This window comes from Varanus komodoensis, unplaced genomic scaffold (assembly GCF_004798865.1).
Source record: "Varanus komodoensis strain SLA01 unplaced genomic scaffold, ASM479886v1 scaffold1, whole genome shotgun sequence".
NCBI lineage: Eukaryota > Metazoa > Chordata > Lepidosauria > Squamata > Varanidae > Varanus > Varanus komodoensis.
The window spans coordinates 26,430,210-26,456,496 of record NW_025335268.1 but is presented as its reverse complement, the minus strand read 5'-3'; the positions used below and the strand labels follow the sequence as shown (position 1 = coordinate 26,456,496).

The 26,287-nt window shown below is 37.9% G+C and overlaps 1 protein-coding gene across 2 annotated transcripts in view; it reads left to right on the top strand.

Moving 5' to 3' along the window:
* Positions 1–26,287, top strand: part of MAP3K21 (mitogen-activated protein kinase kinase kinase 21) — a 48,924-nt gene that overhangs the window by 2,736 nt on the left and 19,901 nt on the right. For both annotated transcript variants that reach the window (XM_044420304.1, XM_044420295.1), the window contains exons 2-4: positions 19,085–19,265; positions 23,825–23,973; positions 25,193–25,368. In XM_044420304.1, coding sequence (XP_044276239.1) covers positions 19,085–19,265; positions 23,825–23,973; positions 25,193–25,368 — 506 coding nt within the window. The remainder of the gene's footprint in view (positions 1–19,084; positions 19,266–23,824; positions 23,974–25,192; positions 25,369–26,287) is intronic.

Here is a 26,287-nt window from a genome sequence, read left to right as displayed (position 1 = left end):
CCTTCAGGAACAGTATTTCCTTGTCGGTGACAATACAGAAGGTGGGTTTATATGACCTCTTGCTAGCATGAGCCCATGTATTTATTATTACATTTATGTTCCAGCTCTTTTCTCTCTTGCAACGGGCTTTTCCTTTCCATTATATCTTCACAACAATCCTATGAAGGAGCTGGGCCTACAACTCAAAGATGCCCATGGCCAAGTGGGAACCAGAGCCTGGATTTTCCAAGTCCAGGTCCAGTACTCTGGCTGCTACCCCACAATGGCTGTCTTTTACCTTTCTGCCATGGCACCCGGTTGTCTTACAGTCAGGTTCCTTCATTTTAAACCACTCACCTTTTGGACACTGACTTTTCCACTGAAATGACCATCAACCTTATAACACATCATGGGTTATCTGGGGGTTGTTTATACTTGAAACAAGCCATGCCACCCCTTTGAGATCAGATAACAAGCTGCACCCAAGTGAGTACTATGACTTATGCTCATGTGAACCTGCCCATGTTTTCAGATCAGAAGGAAGAAATGATTAGTCAGGTGCCTTAGAAATGAGTCTTCCTATGTTTGAGTAACACACAAAATTGTGGAAGAATCTTGTCATTGGGCACCTCTCAAAAAAAGCAACAAAGAAAAATTTATCCTGATTTTGGGATATAGAGAAGACCATGCAAAAGTGAAAATTGACTATGAGAGTATGGGAAGGTTGCAAGAAGCCAACAGAGAAAGTGGAAGAAGGCTCACTTGACTCCACCATGTCAAAGTGGAGTTCTTCCAACCCCATAAAAGATACACTAAAGGTTTGTTCAATGCTTATATTATTGGTTTTGCCAGTTGAGTTGAATAATATAGTATTTATGAAATAAAAACAGGTGCTTTTGCTGCAGTCCTTTGGCCTTCTGACATTGTCTGGAGCCATAAGGTTATTTAGAGTTCCATCTCTGAGGTTGTTCCCCTCCCCTGCAGCTGGCATGAAAAGAACTGTACTGGTTGCATCTCTAAGATTAGAAATAGATGCTGCAGCAGTGAGGAAGAGACTTGGACCATTGGCTTGTGGTGCACCAATCAAATGGTGCCTCAGCTCCCTTCCCTTCTCCTCTGCAGTGCTATGAAAGGTATAAGGTGTGGGGTGGCAGACATCTCTACTGTTGCTCCCCACACGCTGCATGTTAAAGGCTTCTGTGCATTAAGAGCTGTTGACATAGAAGTGTGCCCCACCGCTGCAATTATGTCTAGAGCTTTGAAATTAGTTCTGTGGATTGCAGCGAGACTTATGCGTAAATGTTAGGCTTGGTTTGCAAAGTAATGCAGATGCTTGTATGCTGCATTCTATAGTTATCTTTAATCAGTACAGTTTTGTTCACAAGTATATGCTTAACCTCTCAGTCTTAAATGCCTTTACCTGGAAACACATTCCATTAATTTCAGTTGAGTACTTTTCCAGGTTAGAGTACTCAGCATTTTATATCAGGACTTTTTACCTGATATCAAAATGTCTCCACTCCCTGTCCTAACAAAATTCTAGCCTTAGCATGGTAGCCTCCCTAAATTGTTTTCAAGAACAGTAAGTGCCAGCTGGCAGTAACATATTAGTGAGTAGAATAGTCTTGCTATATGGAGAACAGCTTGATTGTGCACCTTTTCAGTGTATAGATGTAAACAAAATCTGGCTATTTTACTTCAAGCATAGAGGAGCAGAGAACACGACCTACACAGAATAAAAATAAACAAAAATTTCTCAAAATGGCAGGGCATTGCTTTGTGAGCGAAGGGGCTTACAGAAGCACAAAGATCCACAAATGAGCATTTTGGTCACTAATTGAATCACAAATAATGCCAAATACCTGTGAACATTTCTCAACCAGGTCTCACATGGCAAGCATGATAACTCCTACAGAAAAGCTCTACCATAAAACAAACTGAACAGTAGTAAAAGAATAGATTCCAACTAACTATAACTCCTGGGAAGTCAAGTCAAGTAAAACAGGCCTAGTGAAGAGACTTTCTGCTTGTTCTCCCAGAAGGCGCAGGAGTGCTGATCAAGGGATTCCTAAACAATATTCCACTGTATCTGTAGTTCTTTTCCTCCATTCTGTCACTTTCAGCCTACCATGCACGCACTTGTGCAACATTCAGCTTTGCCTGACTTTTCAGACAGGGAGAGTGTAAGGAATGAGCGAGCAAGACAGTAGTCTAGTTTGCACACTCACCACCACATAAAACAAGCCATAGTGGCAAATAGCATTTGCCTGAGCTCAGCTTGTTGTGTCAGCTGAACCTAGGCAGCAGGGCTTGTTTGAAGGAAAACTTCTGGGTAGCTTTTGACCTGTTGTTGGACCAATGATGGGCCGTAGGCATGTTATAGGTAGAGAAAGAGGGGTGATAGCTGTGAGAAAAAGGCAAAAGGGGACTGGAGCCGGGGGTCAGACTAGATGGTTCTGACTCGCTCTTAGTTACCAGCTCTACTCTAAATAGCACTTCTATATTTAAAAAATAGGAATTCTAAAAATATGTAACATCACCTTAAGGCTAGAGGTGACTGAATTTGTTGAATAATGTGATTTTTCAGGAAATTGTTCTGCTTACAGTAGAGGCTGGTTGTTCCTAGGAACAAATTGTTTCAGTTGCGTATAACTGCAGGAAATTAATCTTGAACGTCTTTTAATCAGCCAAGGTCAAAGATTGCCTAACATTCCATTATTGTCTTGTCTTAAAATCAAGCTATTTGATGGCCCTTCATATGCAGGCTTAACTGGAAATTATGACAAATATAAGATTCTTTTCTTCCTGCCTGCCTTGTGTGATATGCACAGTGGTTGATTGATTGCCAAGCATTATACTCATGTTTATACATTTTGTTCTACATTAGTACATCCAGAGAGGCAATAGGTAAAATATACATGAGAAAATAATATGGAATGAATTTTATTTCTGTCAACAGTTAACCAGATCCTTTTGTGCTAGCTCTGGCAGTTGTAGTTGTAGAAACAGAAGTTGAAACAACTTTATTTATTTATTTCTGTTAAACTATCCCAGAAACCATGGTAAGAAGGCCTGTTGTGAAATACCTTTGTTCCCCTGAACACCTTTTGACTGGAATCCTAACCTTTGCGATATTCTGACATTATTAATATTATGCGTGTTTTCTTGACTTTCCAAAATTTCCAATGCTTTTTTGTTCAGTTTATTACTTTTCCATAGCTTTGTATGGAACAGTAGAAGAGCATGGGAAGCATCATGCTGGATCAGAATAAACCCTTTTTTCCCCTGGTCCAGCATTATGTCCTCGGCACAAACCCGCTCAAGAAGCTCAAATTCTTCATTTTTGGTATTTTTAAAATGTGCAAATGGGTCTTAATTTGTCACAACATCAACATTGTACCACTGCTCTTACAGTTAAAGAGTTTTCCTAAAATTTAACCAAAATCTTGCTTTCTACCTATTTGGTCTAATTTTACCATCTTCTCTGGCAGGCTTCAAATATCCTCTGTTCCCTCAACCCTCCCTTCTCCAGGTGAAACATATATTATTTTTTCAACCTTTCCCAACAATACCCTTCCCATACTACTGACCATAATTTTTCATTCTCTGAACCAGTTCTACTTTTTCCACATCATTAGAAGATAAGATTCATGCTGGATCAGACCAAAGTATTGTGTTTACACACTGGCCTAGTAGCTGCCAGTGGACAAAGCATAACTAGGACATGCGTGCCGTGTTCCCCTGTTCTTGTTCCCCAGCAACTGGTGTAGATAATGTATACTGCCTCTAACACTGGAGGTAGCATGTAGACATCAGGACTAGTACACTGGCGGCCTTATCCTCCAAGAATTTATCTAATACTAATTTAAAACCATTCAGATTGATGACCCTCACAACATCTAGTAGTTACAAATTCCGTAGATCAGCTCTGCACTTTGTGAAGAACTGCTTTTTATCTGTCCTGAACTCTCCCCAGTCTGCTTCATGGAATGATCCCAGGTTCTAATGTTATGAGGGAAGGAAAAAGTATCTCCCTATCCACTGCCTTTTGTATACCTCCTATATACTATCCCATCCCTATTTCTAAATAATAAACCCTTAGTTGTCCCTTTCTGCATTATTTTGTACAATATCCTTTTTTGGGTATGGTGACCAGCTGTATGAGTGTTCCAAATGTGTTCTACATAGATTTGACCATTTTATTTTTGATTCCTTTACTACTTAGCATTTACTTTGTCCTTTTCACAGCAGATGCACACTGGGTTGACATTTTCATTAAGGTGATCACCTCAATTCCAAGGTATTTTCCTTGGTCAGTCACTGCTAGCTCAGATCCCAACAATGTATATGGGAAGCTGGAATGTTTTGCCCCAACAGTTGCTTACACTGAGCTCCTTTTACCATTCTGATGCCAAGAGCATGGATGGTTTGTTTTGGAGCAGTTCACAATCCCTTGTAGTTTTAGCCATCCTAAACAATTTGGTATCATCAACAAACTTGGTCACTTCTCTGCTCACACCTAATTGTAGATCATTTATGAATAAACTGAAAAGTATTGTTCCAGTACTGGTATTTGTGCGATAGAACCCTGCTCTCCCCACTGGGATAGCTTAAACTCTGCTTTCTTCTCTTTAACAATTTACTGATCCATGAGAGGACCTGTCCTTGTAAGACATGACCTCACTGTTTTCTAAGGATTTTTTTGCGAAGAACTTTGTCAAAGATCATGAGGAGGTTCAAGTAAACAATCTATATTTGATCACCCTTGTCTTTTTGTTTACTGACACTTTCAAAGAACTCTAAAAGGTTACTGAGATGAGATTTACCAAAAAGCCATGCTGATTTTTTTTTTCTAGCAGGGCTTGTCCTTCTATATACCTACTAATTTTATCTTGAAAAATTCTTTCAGTGAATTTAACTTAGACAGGCTATCTTAAGGCTGTCCTGTTCATAATTCCCAGATCTCCCTGGCTGCTTTTTTAACAATTGATTTTACATTTGTCATTCTCCATTTTTTCTGGCATAGAAACTGAACTTAGGAAAAAATATAGAATATTTTTCTGCTGGAAGGCCAGCAATTTCCCATAGCTTTCAATTTGTTAATAAGTTCACGAACTTCCATCTTTTGTCAACACTATTTGCCGCAGTTCCTCAGACTCTCTTACAGAAAATATCAGTTAGGGCACAAATGTCTGCTTTCTTCATTGAAGACTGATGAATGAATTCAGCTTTACTGAAGCCATATTCTTCTCTTTCCATATTCCTTTAACTCTATTGTTCAACTACTTCCTTTGCTGGTTTCCTTCTCGTATATTTAAAGAATTCTTTATTGTTGTCATTTATGTTTACAAAACGCTCCTCAAAATGCCTTTTGGCATCTTATTGTCTGCTTGCAATTCCTTTGTACAAATTTTTGTTCTTTCTTGGACTTCTATTTCTGAAGGAAGCCTTTTCTTCTAATAGATTCTTCGATTCTGAGTCTTAACCAGGCTGTTAACCTGTTGGATTTGGTGCTGCCATTCCTAACTTGACATACATATTCTACCTCATCTTCTATTACTATGAATAGCCTCCAAGCATTTTAGAGGGATGTAAACTTTTTGACTCACTCTTTCAAGTTTTTTTTTTTTTAACCAGCCTTGTCATATTCGAGAAATTTCCTCTGTAATTCAAATGTGACTATGTAGCATTTCTTTGGCAATTTTCAGCTTGTGCATGTGTGTGTATAAAAATCAGATAACACTGTGGTTACTTTTTCCAGCTGGTTCAACAGGACTTTTGATACTCACCAGATTTGGGTGGCTTTACTTGAGATTAAATTCAGGGTCACCTAACCTCTGGTCAGTTGCATGAGCCAAGTGAGCTAGTACATCAATAAATGTAACCACTCCATTTTGAGTGCATTGTTACAGTTTATGTGGAGGTAAATGAAATCACACATCATCACAGTACTTCCTTTGGATTCCCTCAATTTCATTTCCATCTCAAGATCACCCTGTATGTTCTGGTCTGTGGGATAATAGTATGCCCCTATTACCAGATTACTTTTTGTCACCTACAATGCTTCTCAGTATGCAGTGCCCAAAACTGATAGTGTTACTTGGATTCATAAACATATTTTTCTTTTAAATGAGCATACTCATTTAAAAGTATTTTGTTATTTATTTTAAATAAAGTATTATTTTATTTAAGTATGAGTCCCAAACTCATTGGGACTGGCTTGATTGGATGGAACTCCCCAGAATATTAAGGATATTCTGGATATTGCCACCATTATATGAGCACCTCCAAAGAGTTCTTGCTTGTTCTATAGCTGTACATGGAAATACTCCTGTTTTAAACCCTCTCTGGATCCAGCATCTTGGGACTTCTTATTTTTTTCTGGTGGGTTGCTGGGCATGTAGACTGTATATGATTAGTTGCTTGTAAAGAAGAGCTTTAATTAACCTTTCATGGAGTGCTGCTGTAGTGATGATGCTTTCCAGTGTTCATATTGGGGCAAGTAACATTTTAACAAGGCCCTCAGGCACTTGCTTTTGGAGTGTGCATTACTCTTAAGAATATTTGCAGACAGATTAGACATATTAGTCTGTTGTTACAAAAGGTGAGTTTTGTTCACCTTGAAAGTCTTCTTTTTACCTTGTACACATACATGTTCCTTGTACATCAGGGAACCAAGGTTCAATTTAGATGCCAGGAAGTACTTCCTGACAGTTAGGACCCCAAGGGTATGGAATGGCTTCCATGGGAGGTGGTTGAGGCCCCATCGCTGAGCATGTTCAAGGATAGGCTAGACATGCACATGGTGGGCATGTTGTGAGCGGAGCCGGCTGGAGCTGGGGGTCAGACTAGATGGCCCGGGAGACCCATTCTGACTCGCTCTGTTTCTATTTTCTATGAAATAAATATGTGTTTGCTATCATGACAGTAAGGGAATGTGGCAGGGGCAGTGACTGGGAAGCTAAAAAAGAGCATACTTGCCAAAACATGGTTTGTTGTATTTACATTTGTCTTGAACCTGAATGCAAGTTTACAAGTTTTTGAACTCCTGTAGTTATTTATTTGTTTAAAACATTTGTATGCCACCCAATTGTACCACAGCATCTGATCGTACAATCATATTTTGAATTTGCATGTGAAAAAGCTATTGCTCTCAGCTTCGTGTGAAATCAGATAATATACATTTAAAGAAAATGAAATGTTGCTACATAGGCTTTTTGCTGGTCTGTTGGTACATTTGGCCATGACAACAGTGTAGTTTGTTGAGAAGTTGTCATTTATGCATAATTTTTAGAATTGAGTTCATTTGCAGAATTCTATGTTTTTCACTAATAGAAGGCATTTAAAGTTTAGTGCCAGTTAACTATTTTAATCTCAAGCAACCAATAGTTTCTTTGTTTGCTTTCACTCTGTTTATCTCTTTTTAAAAATGAAGTTCTTATGTTACTAGTTTTGAATGTTGATGGCCTTGCAAAGTAACAAAGTGCTAATGCAAGGGTGCCAGACGCCTACTGATTATACCTTGTTCTGAGAATAAGAGCAAATAGACTTATATTTGAAGTAAAATCAAGTGCCGTGTGATGGCTTTAAAAAGTTTTCTTTAAGACCAGTTAAACTAAAGGTTTTCCCAGGCCAATCAAAAATCCAATTTTAAACATTGCTATACTTTATCATCTACCCTAGCAGTTCCTGAAGGGTGGCATGCTGGGCATTAGGTTATGTGATTTCTGATGCATACCCTACCATGTCACATTTTCATTGAAGATGCAAAATGAAGGATGTTCTGGAGGCTGGTTGGGTAGAGAGAGGCTATGAAACCTGTGGCAGCTGAGAAGCCAGGAAGAAGGAATGGGGTGAAGGGTAGAGGCCATGCAGATGGACAGGAGACTTGGCAGAGCAGACCAACTAATGTGGGAGAGTGAGGTTAATTCATTGCAGGAATTTGATGACTGTGCAGGTGCCAAAGGATTGCAACTTTGATAAGACAGTATGGAAATCATTAGGTAAAAAGAGGAAAGTTTGCCCATGTGGGCCTGAAGTTATTCTTTTCAACTTGGCTTGCTGGACTTAGTAAATATACTTAAAGCACCTATGTTCATACAAGTAATGTGTCTAGTGAAATGTTTAACAGTTGTTGCTTAAATGAATTTTTCTGCCCTCTTTCAAAAATGACTCAAAATCCATTAGGAAACCAATCAGACTATTCTAATATGGAAGACCAAAATCATATTTCAAAATCATTGAAAAGTTTATTGCCAAGGGGCCCTCTCTAGCTAATGTGGTAGTTCAGTTGAATCAGCCCCAGACATGCCAGTTCTGGCAGAACAACTCAGCTTTGTTCTTTTCACTGCTAATGAAATGTTTGTTTTTGCAGGTGTGCTTTTAACTCAAGCCTGATAAGCCAGCCTTGTCCCTGTTTCCTTTAAAAAAAAATCTACATCAGTAGTGACTTGTATTGTGTAGTTTGTTACTCAAGAAATGAAACAAATATGAAAATTTAATTGTGAATACTGTTGTTGTCAGTCTTAACTTTCTAGTGGGCAAGTGTAGGACATTGTTCTTTAACCCATATACTTGCTGATATCATCTTGTGATAAAAAGCCAGGAATAGTAAAATTCTTTTGCCTCTTAAAAGCACAGAGTTTGTGTCCTGGGTTCAGAGTAAGTGAGTTAAATCAGTGGAACTTGAATTATGACTAATTTTTCTATTTGGTTTAAAAGAACCTAAGTATGACTTAGTTGCTGTGGATCAAAACCTTTCCTTCAGGGTTTAAATGATGGTAGTGGACAGCTCTTCTAGAAAATATATGAATTGCCATCTGTTCTGAGCAATTGATTTCTTAAACCAACAGGGATACCTGGATTCTTTCATATTTCTTTCAATAAATGTTCCCTTCCCTTAAGACATCTGAGTACAGCGCAAAGATATTTTCTTTGGTCTTGAATCCAGCTGTATGAGTGAAAGCAGTCTTATTTTTGTCTCATTCTTTTTGCTTTTGTTGGATCATGAATTGATCCAACACATTTGTCAATGTGTTAAAATGTTGTTCTTATGTTGTGAGCTGCCCAGAGATCCTATGGCTAGTGGGGTGGCATACAATCAGTCAAATAAATAAATAAAGATGCTCCAAAAAGTTTATTAGAGAATTTCCAAATCCTGCCTACCTGCAATTCCCCTATAAAACTTGCTAAAACTTGCTGAAAAGTTCTGCTTCAACAGCCTTGCAGAAGATGCACCATCATACTTTTAGAATAAAAAGTTTCTTAAAATTTTCTAATAAAAAGTTTTATTCTAAAAGTATGACGGTGCATCCTCTGCAAGGCTGTTGAAGCTTGGATGTTCTCAGTGGTAGCTGAACATGCCCAAGCTTCAATTTGTGCCCATTTTTAAAATGGGCTTAACTATGATTGAGTGTTGTGCACTTCCAATTGTTGCTAATGCAGCTTTAATGGATAGCCGTTTGAATATAAGCCATGCCTGCAGTAAACTTTCAGACAGAAAATATTTACAATTTATCTAAAGCCTAGACTGAAATTGAACATGAACAGGATGGAGGCTTTGGGTAGGGAGAAAGACAAAACATTATAATGCTTTATTTATGTTCATGTTGCTTGTGTAGAGTTCCTTCTTAAGTTTTATACTTCCATATAATTTTAAGGTGATAGTTTCATTATAACTTGTTCCAAATGAATTGTCGATTTCTTTATCTCCTTCAGTTTACAAAGAAAGTGCAGTGACATGTAAACACTTCTTTCTTGTGCTTTGCTGTCTACCATAAGAATTACCCATATAATGTGTTGTACCTGGACTTAAATTAAGCATTCATTTTAAGAAATGAGAACTGGGGGAGGGGGGAGATTTGATTAATTTTCTGTGAGTGATAATAGATCGTTTGAAATGGTTATATTAACCTTCCCAAGGGGAAAAAAACACTTATATGCTAACAATGTGATGCTTTTTCATGGACTTGAATATTTGCAATGAAAAATGCCTCATTTTGGTAAGACAACTGAGAATTATTGTATTTTTGACTCAAGTGACAACAAAATGTAAAGAAAACAATATCTGGTGGTATCTCACTTTTCTTGCTTAGGGCACAATCCTGTGGGAAGGACAATAAGCTTCTAAATTGGGAAAGATACAGTGTATCCTGGTAATCCAGTCTTCTACCACTGGCCCAAATTACCCCTTCTCTGAGGTCCCTTATACAGCCTCAGAAAATCAGCCAGCACGGATCTCAGCACTGAGGTTGGATCTCTTTTCCAATGTAGGATTTGGGAAACTGAAACATCCTATGGCCCCCTAGTCACTGTCCAGGGGCATAAGATTGTTCTGCCTTCCCCATTGTATTTTTGCTATCCCACAAAGAGCATACACATGGCAGTCAGATTTGTTAATAATATTTAACAGAAAAATGGAGAAATAAAATTCCCAATTAGTTATGCACAAAATTGGGTTTTTTTCCTCCCTCCAGCTAATGGATTGCATCAGCTTAAAATATTGAGCATTCGTTTTGAGTAGAGAAATTACTAATAATTACAGATATGTCTATGACTCTGACAGCTGAAACCCTTCTTAATTAGAGCAGTATAAGTGAAAGAGTTAAATATTGCTTACTCTTCCTGTATTAACCCCAGAAGTACTTTACTTTGTTTGGTAATGCCATGTGTATCTTCACTTTGTAAGAGAGCTTCACACTTACTGATGTCCAAACAAGTTATTTATTATCAGACAGTTGTGTGAGACAGGGAATTTTCCATAATTCTTTTTTTTTTATGTCAGAAACTTTTCTACTCCTGTATTTTTCTGTGGCTTGGATTTGAAGTTCCAGTAAATGAAACTCCATTCATGGCACCTTCCCACTGCAGAACAATTATGGGTCTGTGTGTGTGTGTGTGTGTGTGTTTTGTTTCTGTAGCTTCCCCTGTGCCTGCTGGAAAGTTGCTCTGAAGGGCTGGGTGATCCTCTAGAAGAGTGTGAAGGTAGAAGTGGGGGCTCTACACGAGAAAAGGAGGATATGTAAAAATTGCCTCCCTCCCTTTTGGGTGGTGGGAACCACATTTGATCTTGGTACTTTCCATCAGCAGACCCTTTTCATTGGTTAAAAAGGACATTCTGGACCCAACCCTATGAAAAATACCAGTTCTAAACATCAATTGTTCAAAATTATGAGCAACAGAATAAGTGGATATGATGGTCAAACTGAGCATGTTTCTAAGTTGTAGTTAAAAGTTAACTACAACTTTTAACTACGACATGTGCATACATCTAGGGGGGCATGAATGAAGCACTGTGAATCCAACATGGCTTTCATGCATGCCCTCCTTTAGCAGCCTCTTGTTCTGAGAAAATCCAGGGTGGGAAACATTCCAGAATGGGATAACATGTGGAAGAATGGGATATCATGTGGGGACAAGAGACGGCATTAACAGAACTCCTGATCATGTTAAACCCTGTTACCAGGTGTATTTTTTGTACACATGGCTATACCCTACAAAGTTCTGTTTCCTTGAAAACAGATCTTACTGCTACTTTTGTCTTTTTTTCCCAGATATAGAGAAAATACCTGACAATTGAAGACCTCTATTTATTTGTAAAGGAGTGAGATGAATAGTGGGGTAAATTAAAACCAAAGGGCAGTATTAACGTATTCTCTTCCCTGCCATCTAATCCACTTTATATATCCCTGTGTGGTCTGTTCTTCATGGTCAAAGTCATAGGTGGTGACTTGACAAAGTTCTTAAAACAGTTGTAGCTTTTATATATATTTGCAATCCGGCAGGTAGACAGCTCTCAGTTAGGGTTGCTTTGTTGTATACTTTACTTGTATAAACATTTTTGTACAGGCAGCTTTCTAGAAAAGAGGATTGTAAGAGTACTGCTATAAGGAGGTTTCTAGTTTCTTCTACTTGGATTTCCAGTTCAGCACAATTCTACTCTTTTGTAGAGGGCAAAACTTATACTTCTGTAGGATCTTTTTCCATTTATGAACTATTCTGGAGACAGATACACACTCTGCATTGATGGATGCATTAGGCCAGTATCACTGAATAACTTGCTTTTTGTGCATGCTGGGAACAGTGTTATCTGTAATAATGTACTTCAGTTCATGATCAATGACTGTCAGAATTTCACTGTGTTTGTTTCACTTGCTTCTGTTCACTAACTTACAGAATCACTGGGTACAAATATAAAAGTATTAGGAACGCTTCTATTTTATTAGACCAATTAATTGTTAAGTGACTAGCAGGCTCATTAAATGTATATACTTGAGTTAAAGCATATGATAAATGTAGTAAGAAAGCCAAGTTAATCATAGTATAGATGCAAACATTTAAAGGGAATACTTAAACTTAAATGGCCACATGGGAATTAAAAGTGTCTCTGAAACAGGGAAATAGGTGGAAATCATAATCTCTCATTTGGTGGTTACAAAAGCAGATGAACACATTGTGTTTAAAGTGACTCTTCTGATGTTAAGGCATAAAACAGATCTTTCATCTTGTGCACATAAAAGGGTCACACTGTATATGAGAATTAGCATTACCTTATTCCTATTCTGGGTAATAAGTTGCTATAATGCTGCTTTTGTTTAAGGCTTACTTGAAAGAAACTCAAGTCTGACTGTATTGGAGAAGCTTAGTACTGGACTAAATCTATAGAATTGGGGTCCAGGTGTAATTTGTAGACTATTTTCATGCTTAGAGATTCCTCTTAACTGTAGTCTACTTATATAATTTCCAATGCTGTTGTATGTGCCCAATGGTAGTGGTGGTTCTGATTGATCTGTTTTCCTTCCGTTTTTAGTTTTAACCCTATTCCATTTATATTATGAGCTTGATCTAAAGTAGCTTAAGTGTTTATAATGTCTAGCGCGTGCAGCTGGGCCTTTGTTTTTGTTTTGTTTTGTTTTTACTATTGGAGCACTCACAGCCTAAGTAAAACTGCTTCTATGCGTAAGCAGTAGCTTCTTACTGGTTATGGAAGCTGCTGCAATAGAATAGACAAAACAGAAGTGTACTTCCTTTTCCTATTATCTTTTAGCATTTGGTATTTTAGAAACATTTGTTGAAATCCTGGATTTTTGAAATTTCTACTTCTTACGTTACAACAGTTTGTTTCTGTGAAAGAGCTGGATTTCACATGCATGTTAATTACAGATAAAAGTGTCATGAACCATATTTTTAAACAAGAAGTTGAATCAACCCCTAATTGACATATTAGGTTAGCAATGGTTTGCAGCCTCATATCTAGATTGTACAACATTTGTTATTTTTTTACTTTGTTCCTTCACGTGTTGAATGTTTTACTGATTCTATGTTTTAATTTTTATAAGCATAAAACATGTATAAACATGTCAGTAAACAAATAACTGTATATTCTTAATTACTATTCTGTCCATTATTTTGTTATGCTTATTCTTCCTTTCTTCTAAAGATGTTCCACAATGGGAATTTGGTAATGTTCATAGGGCTCTATGATTTCATCCAATTTTGACGATATTGTACTGTTGAGTTGCTGGTATCATTTTTACTTTGCTAGCACTTAAAATTGTCATTAGCTTAAAGGTGACTTGAAACACATGGCAGAATTATAAATGTGATAGGCAAGTAGCAAAGTTCTCTTGTACACATAAGTGACCTGATGCCCTTTAGAAGTTTTTGACTACCACTTTTATTTTACTTTAATGTCCTTTACTTCTGTACTGCCCAATAACTGACACTCTGGGCAGTTTACAACTTTCTTGTATCCCAAACAATACTCACTACATTTTTTCTCCCACTTTTTCTAGAATATCGATGAGATGAGCTTAGTGAGGTGAATGTCTGTTTTGCAGTAATTGTGATCACCAGAAGTAATAAAGTCCAACATACTGCTAGTTAAAACATAGTAGAATTGTCTTATTTTAAGGATATGAATTTCAGAAAAGGGCCAGAATTTTAGTAAGCTCCAAGTCCCAAAGAAGGGATAGAAGGTAAGTAATAGGAAGTATTTATGGCCAGTGCTAGAACCTTATGGACTACATGTAGCTGTGGAAACCAGCACACACAAAAGTGCAAATGTAAAGGAAATGTAAAGGAAACCCAAGCTTACCCAGTCTGACACCTTCATCCAATATTTATTTATTTATTTATTTTTCGATTTATAACCTGCCTTTTTCCTACAAAGGACTCAAGGCAGCTTACATCATTCTCCTCCTCCATCTGATCCCCACAACAACAACCCTGTGAGGTAGGTTGGGCTGAGAGTCTGTGACTGGCCCAAAGTCACCCAGTTGGCTTCATGGCTGAGCGGGGACTAGAACTCAGATCCTCTGAGTCCCAGTCCCATCCTCTTAACCACTATACCACACTGGCTCTCAGTAACATCCATTATCCTCAGCCAGAAGACTATTTCTCATACTGGGTGGAGTTGATGAAGTATAGTTCAATATATCTGAAGGGTACCGGGCTGGGAACAGCTGGGTTATTTCCAGGTAAAAATTAAGGCTGAAAATGCATACAGTGGGCATGGCAAGATAATACTTTTACACATACTTTAACATGCCTCTTTCTCCTGCTCCCAGAAGCACATACAGGGATGCACACACTTGCTAATTTGCTAAAAGTATGTTTGTATCTCCAAGGGATGAACATGGAAATAGAATAAAGGGAACTAGACTAGGAACTTAAAAAGGGCCTAGATTGGGATTTGCACCAAAAATATTCCAAAATTCCTGTGGTCTGCCCCACTGTCCTCCAATTTCATTTTAGCAGAAAATAAAGTAGTAGGTGCTACTGCTACTGTAGTGTGGCTCACTTAAAATGACATATGTTTATCTTTAGAGCAAGTGGAAAGCTGTCGTAAATGTAAACCTAATGGAGTACTCAAGAAGACCATATTAACATCCTATAAATCCCTTCAAAATTGGTGGGAGACAGCTGAGTGAACCAAAATGATTTGTCTGAGAGCCTGAAGAGAACACAGGAAGACAGAAATTACACTCTGTGTTGGTGATATCATTTTCCCATCCCAAATAAATTATCTGTCTTGGACCCTTCTTCAGGTTTCAAGTAGTTTTCTAGCCTCTGACTTTGTTTTATCACTAAGGCAGCTGTGGGGAGACTATTGATATTAGTCATAAAGTAGCTTAAATAAATTAATGATGTTAAAGCTAGATTCTGAAAAGGAAGAGTTCCTCAAGACAATATCACAAATATATATAAATGTAATAAATAAATAAGTTGGCTAGTGGAGCACATCAAAGAATTTCAGATCAGTCTATGCTTTAGAGTCTACAGCCAAGCCTTACCCATCATGAGAAGCTATAGATGGTCTTGAAAGAAATGGATGTGTTTCAACACTTGATCATCCTGGTGTGCTACCAATACCATGGAAGGGAAGCTTTGGTAAAGACAGAATAAGGTAGAAGAGAATGGTTCTTTATAGGCAAAGGTGTCAGACAAACGTGTATCTCCCTATCTTTTCAATCTATGCAAAACATATCATAAGGAAAACTGGATTAGGCTCAGAGAAAGGGGTGAAAATTGGTGCAGGAACATCAGTAATTTACAATATGTAGATAATAAGCTATAGCTGATTTTAAAAGCAATAAATAAATCTTGACAAAAGTGAAACAAAAAAGTGCAAAAGTAGAACTGCAGCTGAACATTAAGAAAACAAAACTTATGACTACAGAAGAATTAAAAAACTTTATTGTAGGCAATGAAGAAATTGAAATTATGAAAGATTTTGCATAACTGGATTCATTCATCAACTCAAAAGGAGTCAACAAATTCAAATAACACTTAGGCTTGGATGGGCAGCAATGACAGAACTAGGAAAAGGCATCAAGTGTTAGAACGTTTCACTGGAGACAAAGACCAACATAGGCCACACCATGGCTTATACCAGAGGCCTGAGTTTACAAGAACCGAGCAGGACTATGAAAGACAGGACATTTTGGAAGGCATTCATTCACAGGGTTACAATAAATCAGAGGTCAGTGGCAGCACCAAAGAACAACAAAATAAACAAAATCTCTTTCATCCCATTGGCTAAATTCAGTTCTGGAGAAACCCTCGGGGGCTTCATTCTAGTGATAAAAAGGACAAAGGGCGAAAGGGAGGCTTCGGCGAATGGGGCGGCATAAAAATGTTTTAATAAATAAATAAATAAAATAAATAAAATAGTGGGGTGAAAATAAAAGAAAAAAATCATCCTGCTTTCAAAGCTCTTGCTGCCAGTCACATAGGTCTTAGGAGAGACATTTCCATCTTTTAGAATTGGGGAACGGGAGCTACACAAAAGTCAAGAAACCTTGAAATGTTTGGTGGTAGGGATAAAGGAGATGGATCCAGGGACAGGGGATGTGGCCTATGGGGAACCCTTGCTTCCAGTAGGGCCAGATGGGGCCTGAGGTTTGTTTTCCTGAAGAAAGCCATCAAGAGAGGTGGGAGGGATTTAAATGAAAGAGAATCACTCACCTCTAGGTGCCTCTACTATTGTTTTCCATCCATGGATGTTCTTGAAATGTATTGCATGTGAATTGATTTATGTATGTTGAACTTGTTTCAAAACATTTTATATGTTAATCCAAGCAAAGGCATTTTGAACATCCATATGCTCTACTCAGAACTAAATCCTCCTAAATTCAGTGGGGCTTACTCTCAGGTAAGTGGATATAAAATTGCAGCTTGAATATAATTGATATAGTTTAAATATTAATGCATATAAAACAGTTACGTAAGTTCTAAATTACAACATAGCACCAGCTTTTAAAATCCACCTTCCTCTTGAGCTCTTTTCAAGTTGAAACAAGTATTTGTAAAATGTTCTTTTTAGAACTAGCCTCATTCAGTAGTCCTAATTTGTTGTCTTGATATTTCTGATTTTAGCAATCAAGCGCTACAAATCTGCTTTTCTGGAACATTTTATATGTAGAGCTTCTCACCTGAATTATTTAGTGTATGCTTTAAAGTAATTACCAGATTCCACATCTGCTCTTTGTGAACTTCAGTCACGTATGGCTGAGTGCACAGAATGAGCCCAAGGTCAAAAAGGTCACTTGTTTTTGATATGAAGCTAATGAGGGGCAAATATCTGTAGAAGTCCAAAAAGGGTTGCTAGGCAACATACCACAAGAATTTGGTCCGTCACGAGGCTTTGGAGCCTCTTTAGTTTGTTTATGTCAAGTACTGTGCCATACCGTTTGACAAACGACAGGCAGGAGAAAAAATATGACACAGAGCAGATGTTGTGATCGCAATTTTCCTTTGTCCTGCTTATAGGAAATTGTTCAAATTGGGTACCCTCCTCAACACAGTTTAGTAAAATGAAACCTGGCCATATGCCAGTTATTACCTTTCCAATTCAGATTGTGCTTGGTTTCGGTCTGACTGACTGACTGACATGGAATTTATGGAATTCTGCTTGGCGTGTGTAGAATGCAAAACAATAGGCCTTTCATCAAAATACAAGGGGCATCATATTCATATCATTAAATGTAAGATATTCTCCTGGTACTGTTTATTGCTATTTTGGGCACTGAGTTTCAATATAGTTTTGTTCTGTATTTGCTTGTGTTTCAAGACAAACTAACACGCACCAGTGATCTTTTTTTTTTTCCAACAAAGTAAAATATTAAACATTTCCCACAGTTTCAGGGGTTAGAGGTCACTAGCCTTTTGCTCAGGCACATTCCACAGCCATAGATATCTTAACTGGTTACCTGTTAATGGCACTTTTCAATTTATATGCCTTGAAAAAACTTAATCACAATCCATTATCTGTAAACTGTACTTTGAACTGTGCAGCTTGCTGCTGTTGGTTCAGATAGGGGTTCTCAGAAAGTTTCAGTGTGGTAGTCAACCATTGCAGTTTAGTGCTTTAACCTGATTTCCAGATTCTGTATTCATTATTTGTAAACTTCAATCACATATGATTCAGCATGTGGTATAAGCTTGGAGTTGTAAAGGCAGTCTTCTGATGATAAATGGAATGAGTAGTTTGGACAGAAGAATCAGAAATCTTTACCCTTCTCTGATCTACACATCTCCATTTTCTCCTGACCAAATCCATATTAAAGCAAGCAAACAAACACTTTTGGTACCTGTCAAAAGCAAGTGTCATTGAAAGGAGCTGGGGTGCATGTTTCCATCTTCCCAAGTACCTAGTATCAGAGGAATGGGTGAAAAAGTTTGAAGAAACAGGACTTGGGGGCAAAAACATTTGAAAACCTGGAGATGGGGGGGGGGACACTTACTTACTCTCAGGAACAAAGGTCATTCCAGCTTAGCTTTGATCTGACAGCTTGCCTTTTGACAGCTGAACAAAATGTTTAGATTTTGGCAAAATAAATGCAGCAGATTCCCTATTTGAGGCCATGCCAGGCCATTGTCCAGGGCTGCTACCCCCTCCTACCTTAAGACATTTTCCAGGCAAGGTTATTTATTGTGGTCCTGCAAAGATACACACCTATGCACCTGCACAAGTCTTACTAGAGGAATAATATTAGACCCCAAAATGGAAGTGTGAGAACCCCTTCAGTATGCCGCTTGAGCACTTGGAACAGCTGTCACTGGCTCTCAGTTCAGAGAACTGTTTGCAATGTTTGAAGGAAAACAAGGGGAAGGAGAGAAATCCCGTGGTAAGGCAAAACAAAAGGTCATGATTGTAGTAGGGAGAGGATACAAGGTGGCTTTGGCCACAAAGACCCCTGGAATACAAGCTGGAGGGAAATGAAGGATGGGGAATGACAACTTATGGTGAGAATGAGTATTTGTTGGGACCAGCATGGGTTGCGCACTCAGCAACCAACCTACCATGGCTTATTGTGAGAAGACTGCTGTACTAGATGGACCCTTGGTTGGGTTCCCATGGCTTTTCTTATATTCTTATGGTTGGTGAACTGTGGCCAGAATTTCTTACTATGAGTTAATCCAAGTTCTTACAGATTTAATTATAAAACCTGTAATACAAATTTCTGCAAAAAAGAAAGCATAGCTACATTTTCAAATGCAAGTAATGTGTTTGGATCTATATTAGTTGTAGACTGGTTAATATAAGTGTTTGGGTGGATCAGGTTAACATTAATGATAATCTAAACATTTTGTTCCTTTTTAGTTCTTTTGCTTGAGAAGATAGAGAATGATGATATTCATAACAAAACTTTGAAGATTACAGACTTTGGCTTGGCTAGAGAGTGGCACCGAACAACCAAAATGAGTGCTGCAGGAACTTATGCATGGATGGCACCTGAAGTTATCAAGTCATCCATGTTTTCTAAAGGAAGTGATATCTGGAGGTAATTTTTATTTCAGTATTCTGATTTAAGAAAAAACAAACTTCTGTGTAGCTCAGTTATCTTTGGCACAGCCTTGGTTTGAATGTTTTTTTCCAGATTAACACACAAAGCAGTCTGACTTGTTTAAATGTCAGAAGTATATTTTTAAACAATAGATGCTTTATTTTATTTACTTACAATAGTTCAACCTTCCCCAATCTCATGGCCATCAGAGGCATTTGGACTGCAAATTTCCAGAATTCCCATCCAGCAGGGTCATTGACTGGGAATTCTGGGTGTTGCAGTCCAAATATGTCTGGAAGGCACAAGGTCAGGGAAGGCTGCAATAGGTGAATGCTGCTTTTCAGTCATAATGGTTTTCAAAATGAATCACAGCAATGCAATAAAATTTATGGGCGGATCAAGCTACACTCTCAGTGACAGATCCACAGAATTCTGTGTGTTGTCATGTAAGGTCGTTGTTCTGCTCTCCTCAGAGATAACAGTGGCAGTGAAGTCCTGAGGGGTCCATTTCTTCAGAAGTGTCTCCCCAGTTCAACATGTGTTCCTTCTTCTACTGCTAGTACTGCTCTGGAGAGAAGAAAGCAACACTTCCAGCAGTTGCGGACAGTGAAGGATATAAAGTATTTTCCCTTGGCTTCATGCTAGTGACAAAAGGAGGCCCTAGCAGAAAGAGGGTGGATATAGAAATGTTTATCAGGACTCCCTTTAGTACAAGTGGGGTCCCTATTGTCTGTACAGTTCAGAATATGCCGGTTAACTAAAGACACCCTGTCTGTCTAATGCAAGTAACTGGATTCTTATGCTTCAGTGATGAGACTTGAAATATCCTGAGGAACTTGAGAGTGATTACTGTGGTTTGTGAATTTGTTATACAAGGAAATTAAAATAATGAGCCAAGAGAACTACTCTACTAATTCTACTACTCATATAAATTATGTAAGCTTAGTGGTTTTGCTTAATTTCACTTGTTTTCTATAATTTATTCTGTATTACATTGTTAGTTTTGCATACTTTATGCTGATACAGGGGTGATTCTGATATAACGCTAAGGCATAGTTTAGCATTACAAGAATGAGTCTGTGTGAGTCTCATGCTTCTTTTCTGGTGTGGCTACAAAGAGGAGTTTGGAAGCTTTTAATTCCATTATCAGCCAGTCACAGCTTGCCATGTCATCTAACACAACCAGGAGATGAGAGGGTAATGGGCAGTGCATGAGTTCCCAATAAATAAAGATCATTCTTGTAATACCAAACCGTAGCATCCAGATGCAGCTATAGGGAAACAATAGGGGAATGGATTATGCTCACAGTTAGCCTGTGTCTTCTGAATTCAGCAGGGCATTGTCTGCATAGTTTGAAACACATCTTCACTACCATAACATCAACCTTATTTAAACCAAGTAGAAGGACAACTGGTAATCATAAAAGCTGGGTTCTGTACCTGATTATTTGCTTTTTCAGTACTTTTGATATATTGCCCTGATTATTAGTTTCCCTTGTAATGTAATGCAGAGTAATGTGGTAATTCCTTTGAAACTCCAAATATTTGTTCTTTTATCTTTGAACTCAGAAAAAGAAAATACTGTATAAATCTAATCGATTTAAATCACTAGTCAGTAAGACTAGATTTAAGTCATGGTTTTCTACATAATTTGCATGCATGCCTGCCTTACCTGTAAGCAGAGGAACTTAATTAAAATATTCCAAAGCTGGGTCTTTTTTATGGCCTGCTGCCATTATAGGTTTTCTCCTCCAAGGGAAAGAATAATATGATAAACCTCAGGCTATACACAAAAAGTGTCAAAGACTTGTGAAGTGTTCTGCTCAAAAGGTTTCACTTTGATTTTTACTTTTTGTCCCTTTCTCCTCACATTTGGCTTCTTGTGCAGATCTGTTTCACTCCCACCAATCTTTTTCTATTTACTGAATTTTTAAAAACTTAGCACTTAATAAGTAAGGGCTTGATTTGTACATAGATTTACAAAGGAAGAATGGGATTAAGGTCTTTTCTCAACTCTGTGTATAAATTTTATAACATTTCTGTTGTGAAGAAGAGTCATGTGATCTCTGCAGACACAAACTCATAGTTTTGAGAACTGTAAAGCCAAGCATCTGTAATAATATTTTCTAGGTAGAAAAATGGCCCAATAATTGTACAGGAAGTTCTGGAAGAGCATGACAATTGTGAATAGCTTAATGGGATTCATTTACCAAAAAATGAATTTACAGCCTCATGCTACTTAATTAAAAACTAATTCTTACTTCATGATGAATGTTTGAATTACAATGTATCTTAAATAGAAAACTCTCTTTAGATATATTTCCTCAAAAAGCATTTTATTTAAAAAATCCAATTTAAATTACAAAAGCAATTTAAATTTTAAAAATCCATTTTTTATTTTCTAAAAAATTATTTTTATGTACCCTGATATAAATGTTTGCTGCTAATTTAGGTTTAGCTGTGCTTTTGGTATATTTGCTAGTACTAGTCAGTAGTACATGTTTCATTTGGACACAGAACATTCTTTAGTATTGTTATGTCTCCATTTATTTGGGAACAAGCCCTCTTGACTTTAAAACTTAACACTGTGGGCACAGTTACTTTTGGCACATAAGTTCCCAGAGACTGAATTGCAGTGTATTTGTTCATGGGCAGGAGAAAACGACTCAAGTGTTTCCTAAACAATTTAATTGCAGTTCCCAGTTAACTTCTGTTTTAGCCTGTTTGAGAGTGAACTTCTTTTCTAGTTTATGGAAATTAACCTATTTGTGGTTTCTACAAGATTTCATGTATCTGTCTTTTTTCTTGCATGCTTTTCTTACCTTACAAACGTAAGTATACAAAGATGGAGTTTTAAAAGTGGTTTCAGATAATAATGGAGAATTTGGTTGTACAGTTCTTGTTCGCAGATATTCTCTACATTATTCTCAGGGTCTGTTTTCTAGGGAAATGCTGTGTAGTCTTGCTCTTGAGGGAACCACACCAGGTGTAGTGAGCCCACACCACATGCAACTCCACAGCACATGGACACTCAGTGCACTAAACTGACATGGAAGCCTGTGTGCCTCTTCCATATTATTCCGTCCTTAACCTTGTTGCTCAATGAACAATTGCAAGCATTAAGCTCAGTTTGCAGTGACAGAGAGGAGCAAGCCTGGATTTGAGCCATGCAGGGTGAGCATGGGCCTCTTGTATCTTGAGATGGCCTAGTGTAGTGCCTGCATGCATATGCTGAGCCTTTGTTGTTGGACTGTCCTGAGACTTTTATGTATAGGACAGGCTACAGAAGCTTTAAAATAAATGAATGAATGCATCTGTGTGTGCAGTTCAAGGAGCGAAGGAGAGATTCCATGTTAGAGAATACTGCATTAGATTCAGTGGCTGCCTTTCTGCATATTGCTTTAAACCACTGTGCCCTAATGCTAGCATAATAATGGCTCCAGCTTGTCCATTATTATTCTCTATCATTTTGGCTGTGAATGAAGAATTTTAAAAATATATAAGGTGCGCATGTGTATTGGTTTGCTTGGATACATAATAGTGAGGGAAATACTGCAAACTAGTTCTGCCATGCTCAAGAACTAGAGAACAGAGGTTGCTTTTGTGACATAAGAACTGTTTAGCTGAATGGAGATGCCCTACACTTTAAATTTTTATTTTTATTTATTTATTTAGAAAATTTCTATGCCACCCCATTCGCCGAAGCCTCGGGGTGGCTCACAAATAAATCAGTTAAAATACTATAAATTAACAATATAAAACAAGTTAACAATATAAAATAAGTCGCCCTGGCCAAAGAATAAAATAAATAAATACTATTAACAGTTAAAATGATGCTTGAATAAAAAGGTCTTTGCCTGGCGCCGAAAAACAAATAACGACGGCGCCAGGCAGACCTCTCTGGGGAGCGCATTCCATAGATTGGGCGCCACCGCAGAGAAAGCCCTCCTCCGAGTACTTACCCTCCTAATTTCCTTCATGAAGGGTTCCCGGAGAAGGGCCTCTCCCGCTGAACTCGGGGCAGGCAGGCATATATGGACGTAAGTGCTCCTTCAGGTAACCAGGTAAATGAGACAACTGCCTTCAAATGAAAGTGTAGATACAGTAATAAATTACCTGTAGGTCTATTTAATTTTACTTTATGCAGGTTAAAAAGCTTGAGGGAAGGTTTGGATCAATAGTAATTACTCAGTTCTTTATTCTGGGTGTCCTTCTCTGACTTTCTGCATGGTACTAGCTTCTAGAAATAAATATGCTGAAACCACCTATTCTTCATGAAATCCTTCTATGTTTATGTGGAATTGACTTCCAAATAACCGATCTATGGTTGTAACACATTTCATTTTGCTACAAGCATGTGTAGCATCACAACCAGTGTTGTAAGGATAGAGAGCATTTTGAAGAACAGTCTCTGTTGTGGTGTTTGTGGATGCATTCCTTTCTGTCCAAAAGTACTTTCTATGCAGGTTACTGCTATTTCTTTTTCTTTTGCCCTTCAGTAAGCCATATGTCAACATTAAGGAAGCAAATTTAACTGTTTAACAATTTATTTATAGTTATGGCGTTTTGCTGTGGGAACTGCTTACGGGAGAAGTTCCTTATCGTGGCATTGATGGTCTTGCTGTGGCTTACGGCGTTGCTGTCAATAAGCTTACTTTGCCCATTCCATCCACCTGTCCTGAACCATTTGCTAAACTAATGAAAGGTACTTGTGCTGCTTATTAAAAACAGTTGCTATAAGGTTACTTGCATGTTGTCTATGATATATGTTAAGTTTTCAGTTTCAGCATTTCATCTGATACGGTGCTAACTTCTATTCAGAGATAGAAAGCATTGGTTTTCCATTTCATTGCAGTTCTGTACTAAAAATATGTTAACACATTCAGCACTGGAACATAAAGCTGCATACATCTTTGGAAGTGCGTGCTTGCTTATTCACTCAATTATATTCTGTTCTTCTATCAAAGGAGCTCAGAATAGTAGTGGAGCTTCAGATTAAGCTACGATGTGGTTTAGGTTGAGAGAGACACTGACGCCTAAAGTCACCTTGTGATTCCACAGCTGACCAAGGAATCAAGATGGTTAACCCCATCCAATCTCAGCATTGTAGCTAGTGCATTAATTGCCCTTTATAGCAAATGCCTAATCCCTAAAACTGTGATGATGGACTAGAAAATATATTAACAATGCTTGGTGAGATCTTGCAATGCTCATGGACCACCTGGCTTGGCATCCAATTACCTTGACTATTGTGGTTAAAATATCAATCAACAGTGACATAAAAAGCAGCCTTCAGTTATCCTTGCCTGTTCCTTTTCCTTTTAAAAGCTGACGTTTTTGCTCATTCCTACATTGAAAAATTCATATGAGGAAAAAGTATCTCTTGTGTGCCACCCTTTCTTAACACAGCACCAGATCCTATATTGACCAAGGGACAGAAAGCATATAGCAGGGCATATAGCAAGGCCTGGGATTTTGCATTGGGATTTTTTCACATGGCAGATTGTGTGTGGCCTGGGTTTTTTAATGCACATGGTGGATATATGGTGAATCAACTTTATTTTCTTCTATTCCTTTTTGAAAATGAATAGATCACAGAATGGCTATCTATCTTGCACACACTGATCCATGTGTATACCAAGTCACATGCCACCTTTCATGTAAAGTTCCATACACTCCCAGCATTGTGCCCTAGTGTATATAGTAAAAAGTCCTAGTCATTGCAATCTGAACAAAACTATCAAGGAAGTACTGTGTTAATTTTTATGAGATTTACATAGGAACAGTTCCAAGCAAAAAGGAAAAATGGTGCAGGTATGTATTTTTTTCAAAGTTAAACATTAATAGTTTAAAATTTTTGTAAACTGTTTTAGAGTCAAGTAGTTCTCCCTATTCTTCTGACTGATGTAATTGATGAATTTTAGAGTGCTGGGCGCAGGATCCTCATATCAGACCATCATTCACCTTGATTCTTGAGCAACTTACTGCTATTGAAAGCGCTGTGATGACTGAAATGCCTCAGGAATCTTTCCATTCCATGCAAGATGACTGGAAACTGGAAATCCAACAGATTTTTGATGAATTAAGAACCAAGGAAAACGTGAGTTCTAAAGACTGTGGTGCTTTCTGTGCTTCAATACAGCATCAAATTGTAATTGTACTTACCTCTTTTAAATTGCTGTGTTTAGTTTGTTTTCATTTCTTGTTCATCATCATCATGGTTTGAACAATTACTTCCCATTCTTAAAGCAGTTTTCTTAAGAACTAATGTGAGAATAACAGATCCAGATGTCTTGTATAGTATGGCTCCTGTCTATTTTCCTATGACACTTACTTGGGGTGTATCCCATTTCTTATTCTCTTAAAACTATGTAGGATGTTCAAATGTGGCTAGCCCTCATGGGTCATGAAAGCTTTAAGGAACATCCTGAAAGATGAATGTCATCTGTTCAACATAATTTGAAGCTCTAGACTGGCTGCCTTGTTTCTTGCAACTGGACAGGCATCTGAGAGGGATGGTTTGACTCCATGTCCTGCACTGAGCAGGGGGTTGGACCTGATGGCCTTCATGGCCCCTTCTAGCTATTCGATGATTATGTGATATGCTGTGTTGACTGCACTGACACCCATTTGCACATCACAGTGGCAAACTGTAGGTTAGTTAACCCACAATTTGTAGGGACACATGCCACCTGTGAGTCACTTCAAAATACTGTAAACAGCCTTTGATTGGAAGTTGTCAGTATGCCATGTGCACTTGACGAATTGGTTGTTTAGCCCTTAAATCTAAAGAGTTAATCCATAACTTAGTCCCTAGTCAATACATTGGCTCAGGTTTGCACATCACAGTGATATTCTCTGATCTCACTGGTTGCATATAGCATGTGTCCAGGGTTAACCCACAGCTTGCTGGCATGATTTGTGTGAACTGGCCCAAGGAGAGCCTTATTTTGTCTATTAGTATATTGGGGAAAAAGAAGGTCAATAATTTTGTAGAATTCATTTGTTAATTTGATAGC